The sequence below is a fragment of the Nothoprocta perdicaria genome, unplaced genomic scaffold (genome assembly GCF_003342845.1).
Source record: "Nothoprocta perdicaria isolate Ctin4 unplaced genomic scaffold, notPer1 scaffold_14, whole genome shotgun sequence".
Lineage (NCBI taxonomy): Eukaryota > Metazoa > Chordata > Aves > Tinamiformes > Tinamidae > Nothoprocta > Nothoprocta perdicaria.
The window spans coordinates 5,689,872-5,714,525 of NW_020454538.1; the positions used below are offsets into that span (position 1 = coordinate 5,689,872).

The 24,654-nt window shown below is 40.0% G+C and overlaps 1 protein-coding gene across 2 annotated transcripts in view; it reads left to right on the forward strand.

Annotated features, from left to right (window-relative positions):
* The window catches only part of AFAP1 (actin filament associated protein 1), an 89,053-nt gene extending 73,921 nt beyond the window's left edge, over positions 1-15,132 (forward strand). Inside the window, exons 11-18 of one of the 2 annotated variants that reach the window (XM_026034174.1) lie at positions 1,027-1,172; positions 4,665-4,782; positions 6,291-6,548; positions 7,558-7,672; positions 9,257-9,421; positions 10,066-10,256; positions 10,781-10,942; positions 13,578-15,132. In XM_026034174.1, coding sequence (XP_025889959.1) covers positions 1,027-1,172; positions 4,665-4,782; positions 6,291-6,548; positions 7,558-7,672; positions 9,257-9,421; positions 10,066-10,256; positions 10,781-10,942; positions 13,578-13,604 — 1,182 coding nt within the window. In that variant the 3' untranslated portion in view covers positions 13,605-15,132. The remainder of the gene's footprint in view (positions 1-1,026; positions 1,173-4,664; positions 4,783-6,290; positions 6,549-7,557; positions 7,673-9,256; positions 9,422-10,065; positions 10,257-10,780; positions 10,943-13,577) is intronic. The other variant, XM_026034175.1, reaches the window with a different exon arrangement.
* Positions 15,133-24,654: the final 9,522 nt, after the last annotated feature.

The window sequence follows — 24,654 nt, forward strand, 5'->3', positions numbered from 1 at the left end:
CTCCAAGGCTGGAGGAATGGGAGCAGAGCAGAGGACAGAGCAGAGGCCCAATGCAGCCCAGGCAGCTAATAATCTAAGCTGGGGAAATACTCAAAAACTTTGCTGGGATCCAAGATCAAAGAGCTGATGGCAGCTGCTGGGGATAGGCAAGCTGGTGTATGAAAACAGTCTGATCTGGAAAGCTGCAGCTACTGGCTCTATCCATATCTCATTACTGCACTTCTCAGCAGCAAATTCAAGAGTGAGATGTAACTAAAAAGTCAAAAGTGAAACGAAAATATTGGGGAAAAAAWCCGTTTTCAGACCTTGTTAAACTTGGTCTGTAAAATGTCATCCTTTTTTCCCTTTTTTCCCCCTTTATTCATTTTATTTGGTAAGCTGAAGTGAGAGGACACTCAAATTCAAACATCATGAAGCTACAGAAGGAGACAGCCTTTCATTTTCAGTGGCAGGACAGACACTTTGAACACACTGGGTTTCCGAGCGCAGGTCACATCAGTCTCTTGTCCTTTGAACGGGGCCTGTTACATGTGAGAATCTGAAATGCTAGCTGGCAATTCAAAGCACTATGAAAGGTGGTGAAATATTAAAAAAAAAAAAAAAAAGAAAATTGAAACATAGAAGATCAAATAGACAAATATCTTGTTTTTTTTTTTAAATAACTAGTATTTCTTCCTGCATTTCATTATTTTGTTTTTTTTTTTTCATTTCAACACAGTGTTAACATTTGCTAAGTGTGACATGACTCAATAGCCTGTGTAGTTATTTTTCCTTTTTTTCCTCAAGACTACCCAGTTTGTAACCACACATAGCTGCACATATAGCTTACTCAAAGTGCTCTCCTTGTAGCAAAGCAAATTTAATGAAAAGCCTGTTTCTTATCAGGARCTCAGCAGAAAGAAGCCAGAGCTTCTTGTGCAATATGGTAGCATTTTCCCAAGTATAATGCACAGCTTTGAGATGACGTTGAAGTTCAGTGCTAGATTGAGGGCTTACTTAACCCACGCTCTTTCCCTCTTCTTACAGGCTTCATCGTCTGAAGACATGGGCAGATGGATTGGGATTTTRCTGGCTGAAACTGGGTCTTCCACAGACCCTGGCGCCCTGCACTACGACTACATTGACGTGGAGATGACGGCGAGTGTCATCCAGGCTGCAAAACAGACCTTCTGGTAGGCGCGTTAACCCAGCCGGGCTCTGGGAATTCACATCCTTGTGCTAAAACTCGCGTGCCAAGACGGCTTAGCAAAATCCCCCCTTTGCCACACAGCCAACGCCTCAAGTGTCTCAGCATCTCAGATGTGTTTAAGATTATCTTCTTGGCATCCTGTGAAGTGCGGTAAAAATGCAGATGATGGCCAACTTTATTCCAAGCTTTACTCTTTTTTTTTTTTTTTCTATAAGGCTACATATTCGGAGCAATATGTTTTATTCTTCTGTTTTGCCTGAAGCCTTAGCACTGTCCCTGGAAAAAGACAAATATGCTGACATTTAAATATATGTCTAGCTACCTAGAATACATTAATTTACCTCACGGCTGTATTTATATTTATGTCTGAACAGAACTGCTGAAAATGTGATGCAAATTTAAGACTTGGATAGTCACATTCTCAGGGTTCTTCATCTGAAAATCTTTTTTTGATTAATTAAAAAAAAATTATCAAGTTCACACCAATCCTATTTATTTTTGAATTTTAATTTAAGGGGTAGAATCTGGGTGGGAGTATAGGCACAGCATACAAAGGCWGTCTGAAACGTAAATCTGGACAGTGAATCCCTTGTCTCAGATGCTATGTCATGTGGCAAGAAAAGCAAAGCATACTTAGCTTCTACACAGTGATTTCAGCGTTCAAATCAATTTAGGCATTAAATCAGCATTTGGTGGGAGGGGGCCTTCGTTCTTCCATGACTGCATTAGATCATTTAGCCCGTGGATCCTGAGGCCATCTGGGACCTCCTGTGGCACCAGGTGGTATCAGAGGGTTAGAAGCCCATTCCCTGATGAGATATCCATAATGAGCCTGGCAGTGAGGCTCTTCACACAACTCAATAATTTGTCTGACTTAGTAACACGTTAGAGAATCATATCCTACCTACCCATTGTAAATGTAAACAGACTCAAAGCCCTGAAAAGGCAAAAAAGCTTTGGAGTTTTCCAAATGCTCTTCCCTTCACTTTATTCAGAGAGCTTTAGTGTGGGAAAGTGTGYGGCTCCATTCAGGACCTGCACTGAATGATAGATATCAAAAAGTGACTCAGAGTTGCCATGATCCCGGTTTTGTGAAAGCCAAATAATTCTGAGAGAATCAAAATGCATTTCACATATAGACTCCTATTACTGTTTGTTTGGAAGTTAACAGGAATCACGAAGTACATCCTGGGTTGACATGTATTTTTGCCTCAGTCAGCATCTAATACAAACCACATTTAAGAAAGRAATAGAATGGAAACCTTTTTCCCAAATACTGCTTGGCTTTCCTTTTCTGAACAAAAGTGATACTAATTGGAGCCAAGTGAAAAAACATATTAGGGAAGAAGGTCAAACTTAACTTGCAGAATAGCAGAATTCCCCCATTAGGAGGTTGTTCAAATTCATTGGGTGTCTTTGAAAAGATTGCAAGAGCTTGTCAATAAGCAACTAAAGTAGCTGCCTTGTGATTTTTCAGCTACTCCAAGAAAATWAGGAGAAATGACAGTGATACTGAAGTGTTAATAAAATATTATTGGCAGTCCTTTATAGAATTAATAGCCATATTTTAACTTGACTGCAGTTATCATTAAAGATTTGATTATCATAAAATCATACAGGGTTTATTGATAGTGCTTTTACTGTGATTAATGCTTTGCCAAATGATTGGCTCTCCATTAATAAGCTTGTTAGTTTTCCTTACATAAATCATTAGCTGTGTAAGGAAAGATGGGAGAAAAAATGTTTTGTAACACTTGAGTTTTTTCCTCTATTTTTGCAAGTTTAGAATATAGCTGATTTACATGGATGAATCTGTAAACAGGGCTAATGAGGCCTAGTGAAATAAAGGTCAGTGTTTGCAGATACATACTAAATGTTTGCTTCTTTGGAAGGCSGGAATAGTTACAGCAGGTGCCTTATATGTCATTAATGGATCTCGACTTTCAGACATTTGTTATGCATCACACTTGATAAAGCTATTTAAACAAAAAACACATAATGACATCTGCAAATATAGGCCTTCACACTAGTCAGAAACATGTTAGTGTTCTTCACTAGGAGGAGTAGCCCTTTATTAGTGTATTATAAAGTATGAGATACGACAAAGTTAAAAACATTTCTATCTATCCAAGACTTTCTGTGGTTTGTTTGTCTGTCTGTTTTACGATGGTAAGAAAATCTTCAGTCTAATGATTATTCCAGCTCCTTAATCCCGTGCATCCATCTGGGATGTGGCAGCCAAGAAAGGCTCACAGTGACCTGGGCAGGTTCATCCCTCTTGTGAGCCCGTGTCGCCCACGGCTCAGGTGAGCAGTAGATGGATGAGGCCTGGCTCCCTCTACACAAGAAATTCAATGGCCTCAATATTATTCCAATGCCAAAAGAAAGCTCATGTCGAAACCACAGAATTCTTGACTTCTGGCCAGCACTACAAACAGCCCACTCTGCTCTAGGAGGGCTTTATCGTATTTTATGAATGTCAGCACAGAGCCTGAATAGTTCCATTGTCTGGGGTGGAAGTCTTTGTTTTCCCTTTCATGTATACCTGCATCTATAGGAATTAGAGGGAATCTCGCTGTGTACCTCCGTCTGATTCAGAGGCTGCTTGAAATGAAAACTCACCTTTAGGGTCATTATTACTATTGGCCTGGCTCTGCAGCTGCTTTCTGCTTCCCTCCCAACACAAACTACCTCTTCTAGTTGGTGACACTTYGCAGAATTCTGCAGAATTCTAATAAAAAGGGCTAGAATCCTGATTCTAATAAATAAATAAAGAACAATACACATCCCTTCCAAAGTTTTTGTATGGCTTGGATGCACTCTGCCTGACAAGAATRTGCATATGAAGCAATTGCAGGAACACAACCTGGGCATCAGGTTTGCATCATTGTTCATACTCTACCCAGCAACAGGTTCCATTATGAAAGTGAAAAAACATCAGCAGAATTTGGAGCATAAAATATACAGCAGATTTTAATGGACTTAATTCAATTTAGGGCCCACTTTCCTCCAGTCTTTKCAGGATTTGATTACAGTGCCTCCGGATTCCCAAGCACACATCCCCCCGGACACTCATGCACTGAGAGCCACCTGCTTCTGCCCGGTGCAGAAGACAAGGAAGCTTTTATGGGCCATTGCCAGGCTGGCTTATAACTTAGATCAGCAGGTTTCCCTGTAAACATGCCACTGAGTAGTTACAGATGTTGCCAGCCTRGCTTTCTCGCTGTCTTATCCACGCTCTTGGAATACAATACAGAAACATATGTTGTGATAGCATATGGTGCTGCTAGCAGCAACATGTGAGTAGCAAAGGAAGGAAGGAAGGAAGGAAAACTCTCCTGCGCTTTGCTGCAGAAAGTGAGAAGATCTGTGCTTCCRGGCTACATAATCAGTCACAGGGAACAAACCACTGATTCATTGTGTAGACTTAGGTTCAAGAGCTGGTTTTTATTATTTTTTATTTTGCTTTATTCAGTTTTATGAACAGGCGAGTCATATCTACAAATCCATATCGGGGAAGCACTGCCAATGGCTACGCATGTCCAAGTGGAATGGCACTTCATTACGATGATGTTCCCTGCATAAATGGATCGGTAAGAATTTAATTTGCATGGGGCAAATGGTTTGCATGTGTTGAATGCATGGCCATCTGAAAATTATATTATCTAAAAAGCACCACAGGGCAATTTCCAAATGAACTCTTTATTTTTTTGATTGGGAATTACAAACTTCTCTCACACCTCCAGAGTATTAGGGGCGGGGGACATGTTGTGTACATTAACCTGCACATGAGCCAACATGTGTTTAGAAAGCAGCTGTCTGCTGCTGATTTGTTGCCAAGTCCTTGAGTATAATACTGACTTGAGGGGTATTTTTTTAGATCACCCAGACCTGGAAAAGTTAAGGACTCAGTTACCCGACACACTTGCCTATTGAAAGAAAGACCTTCTGTCCCACGGCTGTATGGCTTTTGACAGCACGTAGCACTTTTCCCAAAGGAGGACTGCATGGGTCATTTCCATCTTCACAATTTGTAGAGCTGATGTTAGACAGATGTATAATAAGCTTTAACACATAATTGATATTAACTCATAGTAGTATGTGGTCCCTAAGAGGATTTAGAGGGGAGCTATGGCTCATGTCAGCTCTCAATTTGGGCTGCTTCCTAAAGGCCCTCGCGAAGGATGAACTCTCAGGGAAATTCACAGAAATTTGAAATCTTAAGCAGACTGCAAGTACTGTTCTCAGTCATGTCATAATAATGTCAGAAAGATGGCAGAAAAGCCCCTCTGGGGAACAACACACAACAGCATGTGTGGTGAGCAGTCTGGATCTGCAGTACTTGGATGTGCTTATAAGCCTTCATATGAAAAGTATGCTGCCACAGCCAGGATGGATTAAGGAAGGATATTTGGCAGCCAGACTCATGTTTTCTTTTAAAGATTAATTGAATGAATCAGGGGGGTATTGTTGTTGAGCTTTCCATTTTTTCTGAAGAAAAAAAAAAAGAGGAAATAGCCTGTAGCTATTTTAGATAGATAGCTCAGAATAATAATTTTCCAGCAAATAAAATGTAATACTAGCATACCAGCAGCTGGAAAGACATATAGCGTAAAGAAAAAAAAAAGAAAGAAAAGAAAAAGAAGATAAAAAACACTCCTGGCTTTTGCTGTTAGGCTATATTACTTTTAGCAAACTGTACCAGATATAAGAAGATACCTGCAGGTTCATCTGCATAGCCCATGAGAATCCCACTGCCAGTTTAGAGAAATAGTGTGACATTTCTTCATGTGTTCATTCAGTATTGGAGTTGTTACCACTTGAAAATACAGTCTATTAAGTATTAAGGGGGTAGGATAACACCAGCTTGCTCATATAAGAGAAAAGGACAGAGGTTATGGGACTTGTTATACTGGGGCTTCCTTTCCACAGTGTGTCCCCCTGCACTTTTCCTGGTAGCCTAGCTCAAGGGTGAGCAATAAGGCTGTTCTTGATAAACATAAAGGGCTTTCTTTGCTCACAGAAGCTTTACTACTGTGTTAATGTCACTTGGGTTCTGCATGGCGTKCTGTTTACTAACTGCCAAGTGTGTGTGTTGCAGTGGGAACCAGAAGATGGCTTTCCTACTTCTCGTAGCAGGAACATGGGAGAAGAAATGCTTTATGATAACGCAGGCCTGTACGATAACTTGCCGTCTCCAAAAATCTTTGCGCGCTATCCATCAGCTGAGAGAAAAGCCACTAGGTTATCTGCTGACAAACTCTCCTCTAACCATTACAAACACCCTGTCTCCTCCAATCTGTCTTCTGCTCAGTCTGTCACTAATACCTCTACTGTGGGGAGGGGATCTGTATCACAGGTACTGTACTGTTTAATACTTAACAAAGCTGCTTATTTTTGGCTGTTCTGTGTATTCATTGTTATTTTAAGGACCTTGGGCTATTTCGGTTAGTCTTATCATGCTAGGAGTTTGGTCATGAGCCACTGCAAATGGAGCAGTTTTGCTCAGTGTTGCTCTTGATGGGGCAGCACTGTCTCCTTGGGGTATGTAAAGACCTTTTCCACGGACTCGTGGTGATTTATGTAGTGTAGAAAAGAGCAAAAGAACACATGTGGCTTTTTAAACATGACTTTAAAGCATATCTACTTTTCTGCTTCTCCTTAAGCATGGTGATGACTTCAAAAGGAAAAAAAAAAAAGCATTTCTGGAATGACCAATTGTGTATTATATTTCCAGTAGCTACCTATATAATGTATGCATTCATGTAAAGTATGTTCTATAATATATAACTGTATATGTACTGTGTTTAAGTAACTGTTTGCTATTTTCTTTTCCCCCACCCCAAAACATTAAGCATACTTTTTCTCTAGCCTGGGTTCAGTTTGTAGCAGGGGTGCAGTCTAATGGCATATGAAATGGGCTGTTTCTGGCAATTTTCTAAACTTCCCTAGCCTTTGGGAGAGGATGTCCTTTTTTAAGTAAGAAAATAATAGTAATGATAATTAACTAAAGATTGTATAAAAGGAAACTGGCATATTAGCCTAATATATTTWAAAAAAATAAGTGCTAACTGTATTATTTTGAGCAAAAATCCATGTACCACAGTGATGTAAAAGTCACATAGCAGGTAGGAAACAGTTCCTGGTGGTTGCTGCTCTTGGAGCTCGCTGCAGAGCAGCAGCAGAGTCAATGATGAGACCCCCGRAGGAAGCCCTGTCTCCAGCTGAATCAATTAAGTCTATTAAAAGGCTCCTCTAAGCAGGCAGCTTTTCATCCTACTGTCAGGCTTTGCCCTTGATGAAAGGGTGACTGTGATGCCAATAGTACAGTAATAACTGGATCCTGTTTGTACTTTGTTTCCCAACAGGTTAAAGGCAAGAAACCTCCTGCAGCTGCTAATGGGACCACAGGAAAAGCGAGAACTTTGAAYAGCCAGCCGAAGAAATCCGAGTCGGTGTCGTGCGTGAAGCGCACAGCATCCAGTAAGTGCAGCCCCGGCAGCTCTGCTGCTGCCTGCGAAAGCCCTCGTGAGGACACCCGAAATGGCCCTGCCATTTCTCTCTCCTGTGCCCAGAGGCATCACTAGCGCTCGGGAGCTGCGATCCCTGCGAAYTGGCAGCTCTTTATCACTCTAGGCGTTCCCGAGGGTAAAAGGATGTCATTAAATATGAAATATGGCTGGAAAAAATACTCATGAGCAAAGCAGGAAAGAATTCAGTAACTTCCTTTTGGGACAAAGAGTAATTCTATATTACTGTTGGGACAGAGGGGTGAAAAGCTAGGAAAGACACTTGAAGGCTTTTATGTTGCTCGTAAGTGGAATTATTCTTATCCTTAATGAAAAAAGTATAACAAAATAATGAAGACTGCTACTGCTGAAAAGCTTCCTGGAAGAGATGAGATTTCAGCTGGCGAGGGGCAAATAGATAAAGAGGATTCTCCTTGGCAGGTGGATTGCCTGTAGGAAATTTGAGTGCTTCTGCTCTGAGATAAAGGCTCATTAAAGCAACTTTATACTAAGAAAGGAAGATTAGGGGAGAAACTTGTCTGATTGTCCCAGAAAAATAACTTTGGGTAATTAAAAACAAGCCTAACAGGCTTGTTTTGTTTAAAAAAAAGATAAGATGGAAAAGAGATTATGTTCTTAAAACATGACAAAGACTTTTACTAGGGAAAGAATGTGGTTTTTTGAGCCCAAGGTATATTTTTAAGAAGTCGTGTACTTAATCGGAAAAAGAGAGATTTGGGTTATATATATTTTTCTGACTGTGCAGGTGGATTGGCACTGAAATAGATAGTTGTGGGAGGTAAAGGCATCCGTTACTAAAGAGCAGCTAAAAAGGTTTGACAGATAGGTGACCAAAGTGATCTGTTGGATGACCTATTTTCTTTGACTCCATGACTGGGACACATATTGAAGTGGCTGTGATATAAATTGGAACATAGATATGAAATGTGAGCCATGAAAACATTTCTGTGGGAAATGAAAAGAAAAAAAGACTTAAGTACCACCACAGTGAGCATATCATGTTCTCTTACGAGAAAAGCAAGAAAAGATGTGTGCTAAGTACTGAAGCCTTCTCTTGAAGTAAGAATGGAAACTAGGCAAAAAGGGCAAATTTTTTTCCTCTAACCCCTTCCAATTAAAAATCAAGGGTTCAGAGATAAAGGGCCTGGTTTCCATTCTCTGAACTACAAAGAAAGGCAAGGCCATTTTGAAAACCAGGGGACTATAAGGTAGCTGATAATTCTCATTTTTGCCCCATGTTTTTTTTTCTAGAAAAATAAATCTCATCTTGTTAGTAACTGTATTTCATAACTTAGTGGGAATCACAAAATGTGAGAAAAGGTGAGTGGAACAGAAAGGCTAAACTGGTTTCTCAAAACACGAAATGGTCTCTGTGATGTTGAGACTTGGGGAACTGGTTTGGGCTTTACTGATAGTAAAAGTGTCCCTTGTCCRGAACTGTTTTCCTCTGGAAGCGTGCAGGATCAGGCCGTTCGGAAGGTGATTTCCTCTGGAAGCAAGCAGGATCAGGCCAGTAACGGCAGTGTCATTCCTGCAGATGCCGAGCAGTACAAGTACGGCAAGAACCGTGTGGAGGCCGATGCGAAGCGGCTGCAGAGCAAGGARGAAGAGCTGCTCAAGAGGAAAGAAGTGCTCCGGAATCGGCTGGCCCAGCTCCGAAAGGAAAGGAAGGATCTCCGAGCTGCCATTGAAGTCAATGCTGGTAGGGGGGACTCTAGGGACCGACCYGGTCAAGTTACAGGCCCAAATGGGTTTCTGTCCTGGGCTGAAGTTGTAGCACTACATGAGTTTGATTTTGAAGTAAAGCTGTAGTCTGTAATGACTGTATTTGTTCTTTATATATATTTTATATGTGTGTGTGTCTCTACACATATTTGTTTACTCATATATACATCATCATTCACACACACACACACACACACACAGAGGTTAACTAGATTCATTTGTTTCAGGTAGAAATGGCAGTGGTGGGGACTGAAGCCGCTTGTTCTCAACAGCAGCTTCATAGTTCTCGCACAGTCGTCATGACCACCTAATTAATCATACTTTTGTGATAAAGACAAACAATGAAAAAACTACCAGTTTGAAACCAGCTGAAAAAACTAAGGAAGGCACCTCAAAGAGAGTGTTTGTTTTTTTCCCTGATAAACATTTTTCCGATAAAAAGATTTGCAAAGAATGTATTGTTTTTGTGAAGTCAGTGACATCACAAAAGTGGAGTTCACAAAGTCAGTGACTTTTTTAGAGGCCACATTCCTTATTTTCTTTTTTCAAATAAAAATAGGTTTTGTAAGTGTTAATTTAAGCTTCTTGTTGGAATAATAGTAACATTGCTCTTGGTGACAGGCAGGAAGACTCAAGTGATTCTCGAAGATAAGCTGAAGAAGCTGGAGGAGGAGTGTAAGCAGAAGGAGGCCGAGCGTGTAAACCTGGAGCTGGAGCTGACGGAGGTGAAGGAGAGCCTGAAGAAAGCCCTGGCGGGTGGCATCACGCTGGGCCTGGCCATCGAGCCCAAATCAGGAACGTCCAGCCCTCAGGTAGGCACAGCCTTCATACACTGGAATCAGAGCACCTAGGGCTGTGCCAGTGGAAATGGTGGGAATTGAGAGTTTTCAGCAGCTTTGTTAAGGCCAAGAAGTAAGAACGGAGCTAAACACTTTTCTGCATTGTCCTTCACCTGCACCGAATGTACTTTCTGCAGAAACCAGGTTTAGGTAGACAGGAGAATCATAGGCAGTATGTTTATAATTAATACTTGTATAGATGATCTCTAAAGGTCCCTTCCAACCTTAAGGATTCTATGATTATGATATTATAGCTGGGTCAATGAGTGATTTGTTGATCCCTCCATATGACCCCATGGTTAATCACAGAGAATGAACATTGTTACCCAGAACATGTTCTTTGGTTTGTTTACTTTTATTTTTTTCATTTCTATTTGTTACTTTATTTTAATGAATATTAAAAAAAAAAAAAAAGATCAGTGTTTCTAAGTCTGGAGAGATGACATTGCCCGTGTGACTATTTAGAGGACACTCAATGTAGGATTTTTACTCTTTAGTCCCCAATTTTCAAGCACCGGACTTTGGAAAACTCACCCATCTCCAGCTGTGATACTAGTGATACTGAGTGCTCGATACCTGTGAACAGTGCAGCAGCTCTGAAGCGACCTCCCTCATCAAATAATTCTCCTTGTCGAGGTCACGTACTCCGAAAAGCAAAGGTGAGAAGCCTTGCCTCTAGTCTGATTTACTTCTTTAAAAAATCTTGATTGTGGACAGAGAGAGAGATTACCCCTGCTTAAATTTCTGTGGGTGAAAATCAGCTTTGAGAAAAGATGTTACATACTTAGATTATTTACATTAATAAACACTGCATACTCATCCTCCAGTCGGGAATGTCTTTGGGAATGATTTGTAAAGGCAAATTTTTGAAAAATAATTTGGGAGAAGGATTTGGCTGTATTTCCCTCTCTCACTCTTTTTCTCTGTTCCTTTATAAATTTCATTTGCCAGGTAAGAGGTCTGTGCTGTAATCAGTCCATTTAAAAATTCAGAAAGTTTCACTAACTCTGTAGCTCCTAAGGGTTAAGCGCCTTGGTGTAGTCAGCTGATGCACAAACAGATTAGTTGTAAACTACAGTAACTGAAAGTGTATTGTGCACCTGTCTGCCCTTAATTTACATTTAAAGTAGAAATTGAAATAATTTAATTTAGCCTGAAAAATACCAGGCTGAAGTTTGTGTTCCTGTWTAATGTTTCTGCTTTCCATTAAATGCCATTGCATGACAGTTCTTGAGCGCTACATTGGTTAGCAAAATATAAACTGTTCCTGAGTAGCATGTAGGCAGCGTGTAAGCAATGGCAATACAACCTGAGCATTTTTGGTATAAAGAATACCTTAGAGTTGTCATTTCATATGCTCAGCRATACAGGAAAAGTCTGCTATGTTGTTTGACTGGGTAGTCCTGTTTTGTAGGGCACAATAAGTTGGTTAAGTTCTTATGTAGAGGAATCTCAGAGATAAGGTGACACTAGTGAGAAAGGCCATGCAGCTGCTAGGCACAGCTCTCATCCTGGGAAGTGGCAGTGAGGCTTTCATGTCTGTGCTAACACTCCTGCCTTCAGTGCCTGAAAAATGTTAAGAAGGGCTGTATAACCCTTGAAAACATTGAATTTTCCTTTTTTCCTTCTTTTTTCTTGCTTTCTCTTATGTGCATTGCTTGCCATTGGGATGGTATGTAGGGAAAACACTGTACATACACACATATTCAGATTGTTGACTTTTCTGGTTTTAACTTAAATAATATTTAACTATTTTTTGAAAGTAGCAGTGCTTATTTTTAAGTAGCCAGAAATAATTTTTAATTGTGATTTTTTTTTCCCATCTCTATTTGGCTTGAAAAGGGAACTGTATTAAAATATGCAAAATAAAAATTTGCATTGACATTGCTAGTTAAGTAAAATACTGTCAGTACTCTTGGTATGTAAGAAAAACAATTATTTAAAAGAAACAATTATTCAAAAAAACAGATATTCAAGCACACTTTGTATTTTAAAACAGTTCCTAAAAGCAAATTGTTCTAGAGCAATCAGTGCCATTTCCTGCACTGACTGTCAACATCTTCTATTTTGCTTTATGCCTATGCCCAGGGTCTGGAGAAGAAAACAAGCTCTTCCAGTTTTCCAACTCCCAGTTAATGTTGACTTAAAACATTCCCTTCATGGGCTTGAACGAGCTGGAGAAATGGGAACAAAGGAAATCTTCCTCCCACACCTGTGGAAGAAGCCTTTCAAGGCTTACTTAACACTCTAAGAAACTGTGTACCCAGCTGCTTAGCCAGAGACTCTCTTCAGAGCTTTGGCAGCTTGTGTATGGAGAGTACAGACTTAATGTGGTCTTTTTAAAGTAATCTAGCCAAATAGTTGCCAATAAAGTGATTCAAAATTAGGTTTGTCATAATTTGAGATGTAAAACTGAATACTATGCCTGAATTATATTTTACTTTTAATTTTTAATTAAACTTTTAACTACTATTTAAACTTAAAAATAGAAATAATAGTAAAAAGAATATTTATCTGCTTTAAAGCCAGATTTTTTTTTCTTCTGGCCCTAAAGCCCCCAGCTGTGACCTTTGCTGTTGCTTGGAAAAGCAGTCAGGGTCATGCAGCTGTKTAGCCAAACTAATACCAGTATTGTCTGCAGCAGAAACACATCCGTGCTTGGATAAGTAGCAGTTTTCAGCTAGAGCTCTTAAACATTGTGGAGTCGGTGTTAAATTTAGGAATCTGCATTGGGAGCCAAGCAGCCTGCAGAGCCTCCTTGCGGGCACTGGGTGGGAGAGGTGTCCGGAGCTCCGGATCCCACCACGGAGCAGCCCTGGGATTGCTCCACAGGGATTGCATCAGGCTGCAGGCTCAGTGCTCCCGATCAGCAGCGTTTCCTCCCTGCTGTAAGGGCACAGCTCGGTGAATATACAGACACAGCCATCCTATAGGGGCTGCACCTATGGATAGGCTCCGTAGCTGCTGCTCCTGTCCTCATCTGCCAAGTGGGAAAGCTGAGGCATGGAAAGGTAAAGTGACATCTCCAAGTGATCCAGCCGCAGCTCAGCTCTGGTTAGGTGTGTGGGAAGAAAGTGCATAGTTCAGAAGCCAGGAGGGGAAGCTGTGGCTCTGCAGGGGCGGCAGCAGGACCCACTTGTTAGCATTCCCCAACTAATTTGTGGGCTGGATCCAGGAAAGTCAATGGAAAAACTGTTCCTGACCTCAGCTGCCTTTGGCTGAKCAGAGAGGATGACATCAGTGAAATACCCTGATTTCTCTAACGTTTTTCCATATTTTTTTCCCCCTTTTCAGGAATGGGAGATGAAAAACGGAACATAAGTGTAGCAAAACCACTCACTTTTTCCATAAAGGCCTTACCTGTTATGGACCAAGATGCAGGCTGCAATAGACTCATCTGCAAAGTGGTATTGAGTGATACGACGTAAGAGGTTTTATAATTCTGTTAAGTTAATGGTAGCTTGGCCCTCATTTGCCTGTATTCCCTCTACTGTATTGCTGTGTAACTACGTGTGCCCCTTTTTATTACCTGTAACTCCTTGTTTCCAACCTCATTTGTACAGAAAATGAAAACCAAACGCCAAAACAGTGATAGTAAGTAAAAAGGAGCATATAGTTGCTACTGAAAGTTTACTTTGCAGGAAACAGTTTAGGCCAGCAATGTTAATGGTGCTGCATCAGACGGCCTGAACAGCACTGCAGACTGGTGCGTTATTGAAGACCAATGTGAAACCCTTCAGATCAGAGGTACCCCTGAGGTAATGCTGACTTTTGGGATGCTGCCAGAGCATTGCCCAAGAGAAGATTTTGCTCGTTTGCAGTCCCATTGCTGTTAGCTGTTCACAGGGCAAAAGGAAAACGAAGAAATGTCTTCACAGAAATGGCATGAGTGCTCGAGCTGGGAAGCCTGGACTCTTTGGTGCCACTGTCCTCTGTGGTGATTAGACACCACAGAGTGACACAACTCAGCGGTGAAGCATTTTTTGATACTTTTCAGACAGATGCTTTTGTCATTGTGGCATAAAAAAGCTGCCATACTTTTAAAAATACATTTTAATACATCCTTTTTTATTACTATTTTGAAGCACCGGTCATTTTCAAAGGTCATGTTGTTTAGGAAGGATTTGTTCCTGTTTCGTTAAAAGCAAGATATTACTTCATTTCTGTACTTTTCAAAAAAAAAAAAAAAAGATTCCTCAACAGATAATGGCAACTGAGAATAGCTTATGCAGTCATTTCGATTTTTATAATGCAGTATTGTTGAACTTGAGTTACAGAACACTGCTGTACTTGGTTTCCTTCGCCTTTTCTGACCTCGGCTATTATTTTGTGAGAAAGACAAACTGAAAGGACGATAATTTCCAGGCTCTTTTTATAAACGATTTTACGAACAATTGGGGATTTTTTCAGACAGAGCTCTACTTCTGTTTACTAGGAAACTGTGCCTTGCCTTTTAGCCTGCAAAATTACAGAAATCTGTTTGTCTTCTTTGTCTCTATCCATGTCATTCCTGAGGCTATATGCAGTAAATTGCCAAAGTCCTTCAAAATCTCAAGATTAACTTAAAAATCAGGAGAGGGAAGAAATAATGAGTTGGACTGGTTTAATGTATCCTCTGTGAGATTTTTTAAACCTTCAGAGAGTCTTCAATCACATTCTTAAGATTTTTCTCCTCAACTGTAAGGACTCAAAAATGACTTTAATTAAAAAACGTAAAATACTACTTATAGTTTGAGATAATCACAAGACATGAGGGCCAGAATCTTGATTAGTCAAGACTCACACTTAAAATCATAGAAATTGGCAACAGAGCAGTTACGAATGATCAAATCCAGTTATTGCCCAGGCCTGTATTTTTTCCTATAGCCTCAAGTACAAAACATATGTAACTGTTCAAGTGCTCGCTGGTATTCCAAGCTTGGATGGATGCTGGAGAGCACCCGACAGGACCTGGAAGTGTGAGCAGGCCTGGGACCACAGCACAAAGTGGAGAGAAAGATATGATACTAACAAACAGCTCTCCAAAAGCAGGCCATAGTGACTGCTGAGGGCTTTTGGAAACAGGTCCATAGTGGTTGACCATTTTGGTGCTTTAGCCTGTTTCCAAGCAAAATTAGTGCCAGGGATCTCATGGACCTTGACGGAGCAGAAATGAGGTGCAAAATTACAACAGGCTCTTGATTCTCAGGAGTCTGCTTTATGCAGTGCACCTCAGGAATGCCAGCGCAGCAAGAAAGCAAGCGGTTTCCATTGAAAACAGGATTTTTATTTTATTTTAGGTAATCTGCTTACTTTTAAACTCCTCATAAGTGGAGGGCACACTCTATGCTGTAAGACTATGGACTACACAGTGTCAAGTATCCCATAAATATTAGCAGAAGCAAATTTGAAGCAAAAAGTAAGTTCATTTAGGCTTTTTATTTCAAATTAAGTTATTTATTTGTATATTTCAATAAATATTTAATTTATATCTGTACATATTTATGATGCAAATTAGGCGTCTAGTCAACATTTGCARTGTTGCAACCGTTGCTATTAACAAGTGGTCCCACCTCAAGTACCACAGATCCATCAAAAGCCAAAACTACCTTGAGGCGGTCGCGCTCGCCTAGTGCTGGCATCGCAGAGCCCACACCTTATGCCATTAAACACGTGTGGAGCAGATGGGGTTTGTTCCTAATCCAAAACAAGAGCAAATTCCTCTTGCGGCCGAGGGTTCCCGGCTCGAGTCTCCCTTCGAGAACTCTGCATTTCGTGACACATCCATTCGACCCATGGAAGAAAACACCACACGCCCAGAAATAACCTCGCCGCAAACCACATGTAGTGCTGTGAAATACACGCCGTTTTGTTGAATGGTACTATTGCTGTACATTTTTTTTAATAAAAAACAATAGAACCTGTATTTCCAATGGTTTTGGATTTGAGAATCACCAGGCAAAGTCAGCAATACAGCAGTATGACTTTTTTTTTCTTTTAAAGAAAATTCTTCTATTTCAAACCATTGCATTTCTGTGTCTTCTGAGATAATGTTACACTTGTGCTTCCTCAGCAAACTCTTATTACTGTACCAGGTGCTTTTTATATTTTTTTTTTTTTTTTTTTGTTATGGGTGATGCTTTTTTTAAAAAATGAATCATAATCTTGGGGGATCAAAGTTTTTTTTTAATGATTGTGGCAATTTGATTTTTCAAATGGAGAATACTTTCATAGCGATTTTCATTTAAGTCACTTTCAAACTAATTGGCCCAGGCTGTATGTTGTAAGATAATGTTCTCATATTAAGAATGTAATTATTTGCTTATTGTATTTTTTAAAAACAAATTCATATTTAAAAATCTCTGTGAAAAAAAAAAACATGAAAGAAACATGAAAAAAGGTTTTGTTTTATTTTTGTTATTGGATATGTTGGCAGTGCCCATTATAACTGACTGTAAATATAGTCTTTCTACTGTATTTCTCAATGTATTTAAGTTTTTTGACACACATTCATGGAAACTGGTTAAAAAAAAATGGAACATGGTTAAAGAAAAGAAACCAGAATAGACCCACTTACATATGTGTGTCTTAGTAGCTTCAACTAACTTTCTGCCTTTCTAGTTTATTCTCCAGAAAGTCTTGCAGAGTGTGAAAAAAGACTGGCACCCGGTAGGTGCGACAGAGTCGGGCTCATTATCAATAAAGTTACATGTCAAAAAAAAGCAGCGTTTCCCGCATTCCTGTCCCGGGTGCGTGTGGGTGGGAGGCGCACGGAGGCCGGGAGCAGCCCCCGGCGAGGCCTTCCCTGCGCCACAGGCCCCGACGGGGTCATCAGTGGCCTGGCCCCCCTTCACGTGGGCACCAACTTCGTGCAGCTTGCCGATCTGTGYGTAAGGGATGCCCCGACAAGGGGAGACGGAAATTCCAGGTTTTTCGAGCTCACAGCAGGAGGTTCTGCTGTAGCGCATGGGAAGGTTGTGGAGGCTCCGTCTCTGGAGATCTCTGAAACCCGCCTGGATGCAGCCCCGTGCCACGCGCTCTGGGTGACCCTGCGTGTGCAGGGGGTTGGACTAGATGACCTCCGAGGTCCCTTCCAACCTTAAGGATTCTGTGATTCTATGAAGGTGCAAACCCTCATGTGCAAACACAGTTCGCTGGCTGCTCTTGGAGTCCTCAGTTCGCTGGGAACTGGAGAGAGCCCAGTACGGATAAACGGCCCCTTCAAAGCTGGTTAAACAAACAGGCAAGGGCATAAACTCTGCTTTTGTTTTTGGGGCAGTCAGTTGGTTCTGTACTCTGCTTTTGTTTTTGGGGCAGTCAGTTGGTTCTGTAGGCCAACACGAAGCTAGCTACCAGGACCAGCAGAAATACCCTACAGAACAAAATCCCAGCCATTAAACCTTCAGAAGAACAACAGAAGTGGAGGTAAATGCAGAGGACCCAAATGTCATCGCAGTGTTTTAAAAGCTATATCCAAGAAAATACAGTAAGAAACAAAAAGTTGCAAATACCCCATGGTCCAAAATTCACTTGACTGAATAACTCAGTAATGGGACTCGAAACAGACACAAAAAAATTACACAAGTTCAGAACAATAAAGGAAATTCATGGAAGAGAAGAATTAATTAAGGGCTGCTAAGCACAAAGCTGCCTGCTCTGAGGCAGAAAGCTCCACAAACTGAGATGGCTGGAAGCACTTAATGAAGGAGCATCCTCACGTGCTTCTCCTTGCTAAGGCTCTTCCCCAAGCGTCTACTCTTACTTTCATCTACTATGAAAACTGGTTTGGTTTGAACAGTATAACCTACTGAGCTCATAATCTCTATCAGGTTAATTTGTGAAGCAATATTTCTTTTATTTCATCTCTTTGCCTTACTGACGAAGTGTATTCATAAGAGTATTTATTTTTTTCCTCCACTTGTCACAAAAACCTTCTTTCTTCTAATGTATCATATTTCTTTCAGTTTGATTTCTTAAAGCCTGTATCTGCCTTACCAAGACAATGCCTTACCAAGGCCATTCCTTCAGAATATAGTAGGTAATTGAAATAATTAAATTATATCAAGGATTACTTCTTCAGTAATCTATAACGATGACAAGGAAGTAATTTCTCAATTAGATTTTGCTTTACTCAGTAGAATTATAGCTATGAGGTCCTGAGTTGAATTTAAGAAGCAAAAAGCTTCATTCCTGATTTATTAATTTGTAAATAGACTGGTAATTTCTGTCACTGGATTATTTCTTGGAATGACAACTTTAAAAGTTATTTTTTCTTTTTTTCCTTTCTTTTTAATAATGAACTGCCCTTTTTTTCTTTTTTTTTTTTTTTAAAGATTAGCCTGTGGCAAGATGCTGTAATGGTGAGAACGTATTTTTATTCCTTTTATCACATTAAAATGTAATTAAAATGTACTAAGCAGCTTTTTTTAGCATTTTACTTCAGCTTTTGAAAACCATGTTGGTCAAAGTACAGTAACATTTTCACCACAGCAGCTGGATTAATAAGGAAAGAATTTATGTCTTTTAAGACATAAATCAGAAGAAATGAAGGGGGGGAAAAAAAAAAAAAGGAAAGAAAGCATTGTCGTAATGGAAAACAGGAAAAAATATTGGCTGATGTTTGGGACGCAGAAGTTTTATTATAGAGACATAAATTATGATGATGTTGAAACTGGTTAGGCTTTGAAACAACATAGTAATTAATATGGTTTGAGGAGGCCAGCAAAGAAAATAGAAGCGAAGAAAACTGAAACTGATTATCTTATTCTTTTTCCATGGAAACTGGTTTCTGAAGTAGAGAGTCCATTAGGTTAAACGCGAGCAAGTCTGACGAGGTGTCTCCTTTATGGGACAGCCTCTCTGCATCTTCTCCCTCCTGCGCTTCCAACTTGGGAGCTTTTCCCTGAAAGATCTGTTGGAACATCATTAAAAGGGAGACTATGGWTTCTTTTGGTTTTGTTTTTACTCTTTTTATCATAGACTGCTGAGTTTAGAAGCTGAAATGAAGTCACTTGGGATTCAACAGGCTGCTTTCTTAGTGATAAATTGCAGTTTAAAGTCTCAGCSAGCCACAATACCAAATTAGAGAAACTGAAGCAACAATCATCTGAACGTTTTCAAGCTGAGTTGCACAAGTCAGGAAAGCCTCAACTTCACCGTGAGCCCAGTCCTACATTTTGGCATGGGATTTGGGTAGGGCTTCTGCCAGGTTCCTTTAGCAACCAGGTCTTTCAGCGGTGCTGTTGGGAAAGCTCTGAACTAGGGCAGAGCATCCAGTCTATGTTTAAACTTACATTTCAGGTACTTCTTCCCATTGCCTATCTTCTGATCCCCTAAACAAGCCCACTCTATGAAAAACTGATCCTTTCTTTGTCCCATTAAAACCTCATTACAGTGTATAAAACTTCTATGGCTGATTTAGAATGTTAGTACAGATAATGTGTTGCTCTATTCCAATTTGAGCTTTTATAAGACTTCAAATTAAACATACACAGCCACAATTCTGTGCCATACCTCTGTTCTTCCCTGTGGTGGGTGTTTGGCAATGAAAAGATCTGTCGAGGTTTTATTCTAGTGGCCTGGGTTTTGATGGGGAAGGATGCTCTGCTCAGCAGCAAGTTCCCCTCTGTAACTCATAGATCTCAAAACTAACAGTTAATTCCACATTAAGTCAGCAGCAACTTACCTCAAAACTTTGAGCCAGGCAGAATTGCTAAATTTCAGGGATGCAGAGAGTATTCTGAGCTTAGGAAGCCACCAAAACTATCAAAGGAAAGCTCAGAAGCAGAGCCCTGGCCCAGCAGCCAACACGTTAAGGACGGGTTCTGATCTGCAGAGCCTTGGGTTTTGCAAAGCTGCACATCCCATAAAGTACCTGCAACTCATCAGGAAACGAGTAGAACAAAGGAAAGACAAAACAGTTACAGGAAAAATAAATAAGGAGCAAGCAGTGTACACAAAAGCCAGCGAAAATGGAAAAGCAGGAGTAACGGCACCGGAAGGACAAAACAACACACGAATTTTCATTCTGCTTATGGCTCCTTCTAACAGGCATACAAAAACTAAAATCTTTTGAGTTATTTAATTCTTTAGCTGGACAGAAATGGCAAGCCTTCAATTCAGCTGAGCTTTAAAAGAACATTAAAAACTTATTTTTCTTTCATTGCAACTGCAGGGCCTCAACCTCACCACAGAGTGTCACCCTCAGGCCAGTTATGCTGCAGCTCAACTCCATTCCTAAGGAAAAAAGGAAAAAGCACAGGAAGGAGTAAGGCTTCCTGCAGCCTTTGATTCCAGAATTGCTAATGTTGCTAAGTTTGCTGTTAGTGATTGGTGATAAAAACATAGCAAAGCTCTGGGGACTAGTTAAACCCCATTCCCTTCCACAAATCCTGCAAGCTATTTCACAAGAAAAAGAAATATAAAATAAACCAAAGCAAGCAGAAACAAACAAAAAACAGAGCGACAAATAGTTTAGAACCAAATTTTATTAAAGAAAAACCTGTAGTGCAGGTTCTCAAGACAAATGCATACCTTTGGATGCAGTGGAGTACACAGGTACGTATACAGTAGTTTGCCTGCTACATGTTTGGAAGCTGAAAAAGACTGTGATAAACTATATTGCACAGTTTATCAGCATCATTAAAAGTTGCCAAAAACTTGGTCGTGGGTCACTAACAGATAACTTGGTTATGTGTGTGCACTACATATTGCACAAGACTTTTAATTAAGCTATTAATTGTGCAATTGAATCACAGTTAATCGTTACATTAAGCATATTCAAACATATATTTGATTCTTTTCTCAAAAACAGCACGTCACTACAAAACTGCCATTAAATGTTACATATTTACAAAAAAATATACAAATACCACTCTTCCCCATTTATGACAATGCACCAATTATGGATTAATTTAATTCCTCCCTTGAGTCCTGATGCTGCGTTCAGAGAAGCCTGGACAAAGTCAAGGTCTCTTGAAACGAAACTAGGAAAGGGCATGTTCTGTTTTCACAAGTAGGAAAATGTGCAAAGGTGAAGGGAAAGGCCGGCGTACCCATGTACTTAAAGGTATGTATTCGCATACTTAAAGGTATGTACTACAGTATATATCGATGAGCACTAAGAGCCTTTCTGTAGGTTACAATGGCCCCTTGTCAGAAATCCAGTTACAGACACAGTGTTAAGCATCTGCTGGTCACAAAGAAAAAGTGGTTGTTYTAAAGAAATTCTGGTTGCAATTCTCTTACATCTGTACAAAGTAYTCTCGTGCTAACAATACAAGGAAGAATTACGGGTCAAAATCAGCCAATTACATGTGTGAATATAGACACATCGAGAAAAAGTCTGATTTTAGCCCATACCTAATGCCAGATTGACAGTGGATGAGACAGACGAGTTGCACAATCATAACTTAAGGTGGAATTTGGCCTAGAATGATAAATAAATAGTGTTCCACGTTAACAGTGGAGTAGTGAAAAATGCTCTGGGAATCTTCACAAGTTGTTATGTCTCGTTCTTATTTTATTGGCTTTCATACTCTTACCAAGAGCAGTAGCTGTAACTAGTCTGAAAGACCGATTTTGGCTTGATCTAATTGCCAATWTTTTTCTTCTTAATTTACATAGCTAAAACCAGAAAAATCTTTATCTATCTATAAATATCTATATAAATGAAAAATTTTGGACCCATATGTGTTAAAATAGCCTGAAATGTCATGTAAATACAATGGCATTCATCCGTTTCTTTTAGAATGGAAAATTGTTCCATTCCAGATCTCTCCAAATCTTTCTCCAGTACTTAATCCATGCTGCATCCATTTTCCTAGTCCAGCTTCATTAATACAAATAGTGATACTACCCATACATTTATTTATACAAGGAATGGCGATCACTGATGTCTTTTAAAACCACACTTGCAGCACAGGCATTTGCAGCATTCTCTTGTCCCACCTCCTTTTTTTGCAAAGAAACATGTATGGCTATGGAATACTATGGATAATGGAAAGGGAGATCGCGGTAGCTGATGACAATTATAGAAAGAAGTGGTAAGATAAAGCACAAACACTGGAAGCTTTCCAAAGAGCCCTGCCAGTTCATCAAGTTCTCTACCTCAACTACTCTGCTATTTCTTTACAATTTTATTTTTATTTTTCTCAGTTACATAAAAGAAGATAAAAATGAGTGAATTCCCTTTTGCTACTAGCCCAACTTGCTGGCAGGCCAGGGTAAAACCAGAGAAAAACAACTGAGAAGGAGCAAGAAGAGAGAATTCAGGTATAATTCTCCATTTGATTAATTTTTCCTCGCAGAGTCTGCTGCCCTGCAGCAAGTGCAGCTCCTGAGATTCACCCAGGAGATAATAAATCATAACCTGCCRAATAAAAAATAATAATAATAAAAAAAGGAGCTGCACTCAAATGTTTGTTGTGTAGGAGAAATTGGAAGAACTCTCTATTTCCAAAATTTCAAAAATTAAAATTCAGCTGTTTGGTAAACTCCGGTGGCTAGCATTTACTCTCAGGGATACTATCACTACTCTGCAAAACCACTTATCCTTTCCAAAAATTGCAAAGTTACAGGACAATTCCAACACATCATAAATAAAGACACGGACCCCACAAAATAACCACTAGCAGCTCCACTAGCAAATGACTACCTGGCCTACAGTGATCCCAGAAGATGGTTCCGGGGCAATTCACCTTCCCACATTCCAGCTAACGCCTCTGAAGGCCACAACTCTGGCACCTTTCTGACAACCACAAGTGTCATGATGCTGTCAACCAAGCCCATCCAAACGGGAACTGGAAGTTGCAGGTAACTCAACACTGCCCTGTTCCTGGTGCTTCTGCGACTTAGGCTCACGGTTTTAATTTCCTCTTTGCCATAATCAAAATGAATAATTATTTGTCATTAAAAATATCAYATATTTAAGCAAATTCCACTGTCCAGAACCTTGTGAAAACATGAGATTAACAACTCGTGGCAAGRTCATACACGCTGACAGCACTGTCTTTTCCCCTTTTTATCCCTTTTTTTGTTTAGCCTTGTCTGCTCCTCTCCCTCCTGCYCCTGCATCTCTCACATAAAAAACCCCTTCAAACAGGTTCTACTCTTACAAATATCTAGCCTCACCCTCTTCACCCTCCTTCAACAGCTCTGGTTAACTCTGTATTTTATGGACTTTGAAAGACAACCATTTATCTTGGCCTCTAGGAAAGGTCAAATACAGAATTGTCCCACAAACCTCTCATTCAACTGCTCCAAAGAGGAAGGATGATTGGACCAGGGTCTCTCCTCAGCAAYGGACCCTCTATCACAAGTATTCCTTAGTTTCAGGTTGTACCAMTTTTATCTAAAAGTCTATGTTCTAGCCTGGTCCTCAGCAACCCACACAGAAATAGATACTCAGGTCAACTGTCCAGCAAGGTGTCCCTGCCCAGCCTTGCAGGGATCCAGATTCTGGATCTGTTGGTTTGAAGAAGAGTCCAAGTCAGCCAGTCCTTGCTGTGCTTTAAGAAACTTATGCAAACACCGAAATCTCATCCCCATGACATGAAATGAAACAGAAGGAGCATTTGGKTAGAGCTGTCTGTCAGTCAAATACATGAGAGAGGAAAATGTTAGCTATAGGTCTACCATTTTTAGAAGGAGTACAACACTCCTCCAAGTTTCAGATGGGAAATATATTTCTCTTTGGAGAAAAGTAGATAGAAGTGCTAGTAAGGCAAAAGGGAAGAGTTCCAGGAAGACTTAGAGAAAGTGAGAGCCAAAAATCAAAAATGAAGGATTAAAAGGACTGAAAATGTGAAAGAAACATCAAAATCGAATATAGAGCTAAACAAAAAGAAAGAGCCAAAGCGCACTGGAGAAAACTGTCACCAAAATGTGGGAAGCAAAGCAACAAACAGCAAAACAAAACACAACAGGAAGGAAAATGGAAATTTTCTTTCTATGAAGTTCTACTTACTACTTAACCAGAAGTCCCAAGCACTGCACAGTGCACATCATTTCCCTGAAGAGTCCAGTGTCACAACCAGACAGAGGAAGGTAAGCAACAAATGGAGCTGGTAAGTTAGGCATATTCTTATCTATGCGGTAATAATTTGTAATCCTAACTATTTAAATACCCTTTTGTTAATGTGGGTTATATTAATGGCATATTAGCAAAGACCTGCTTGTATAGCTTGCAGATTGCCTCATGCTTGGGGTGCACATTTCGCCTTCTGCATAGACCTTCCTATTTATAACCCATAACCAGATTGTCTAAAAAATACATGCTGTTTTCCTATATGAAGAAATTTTCATTAAAAAAGCATCTCTTTCACTGTTTTCAAAAGATTTAATTCCTAAACTTTTAACCAAATAAACATAGGTTGTGAATTAATGCTTTGTG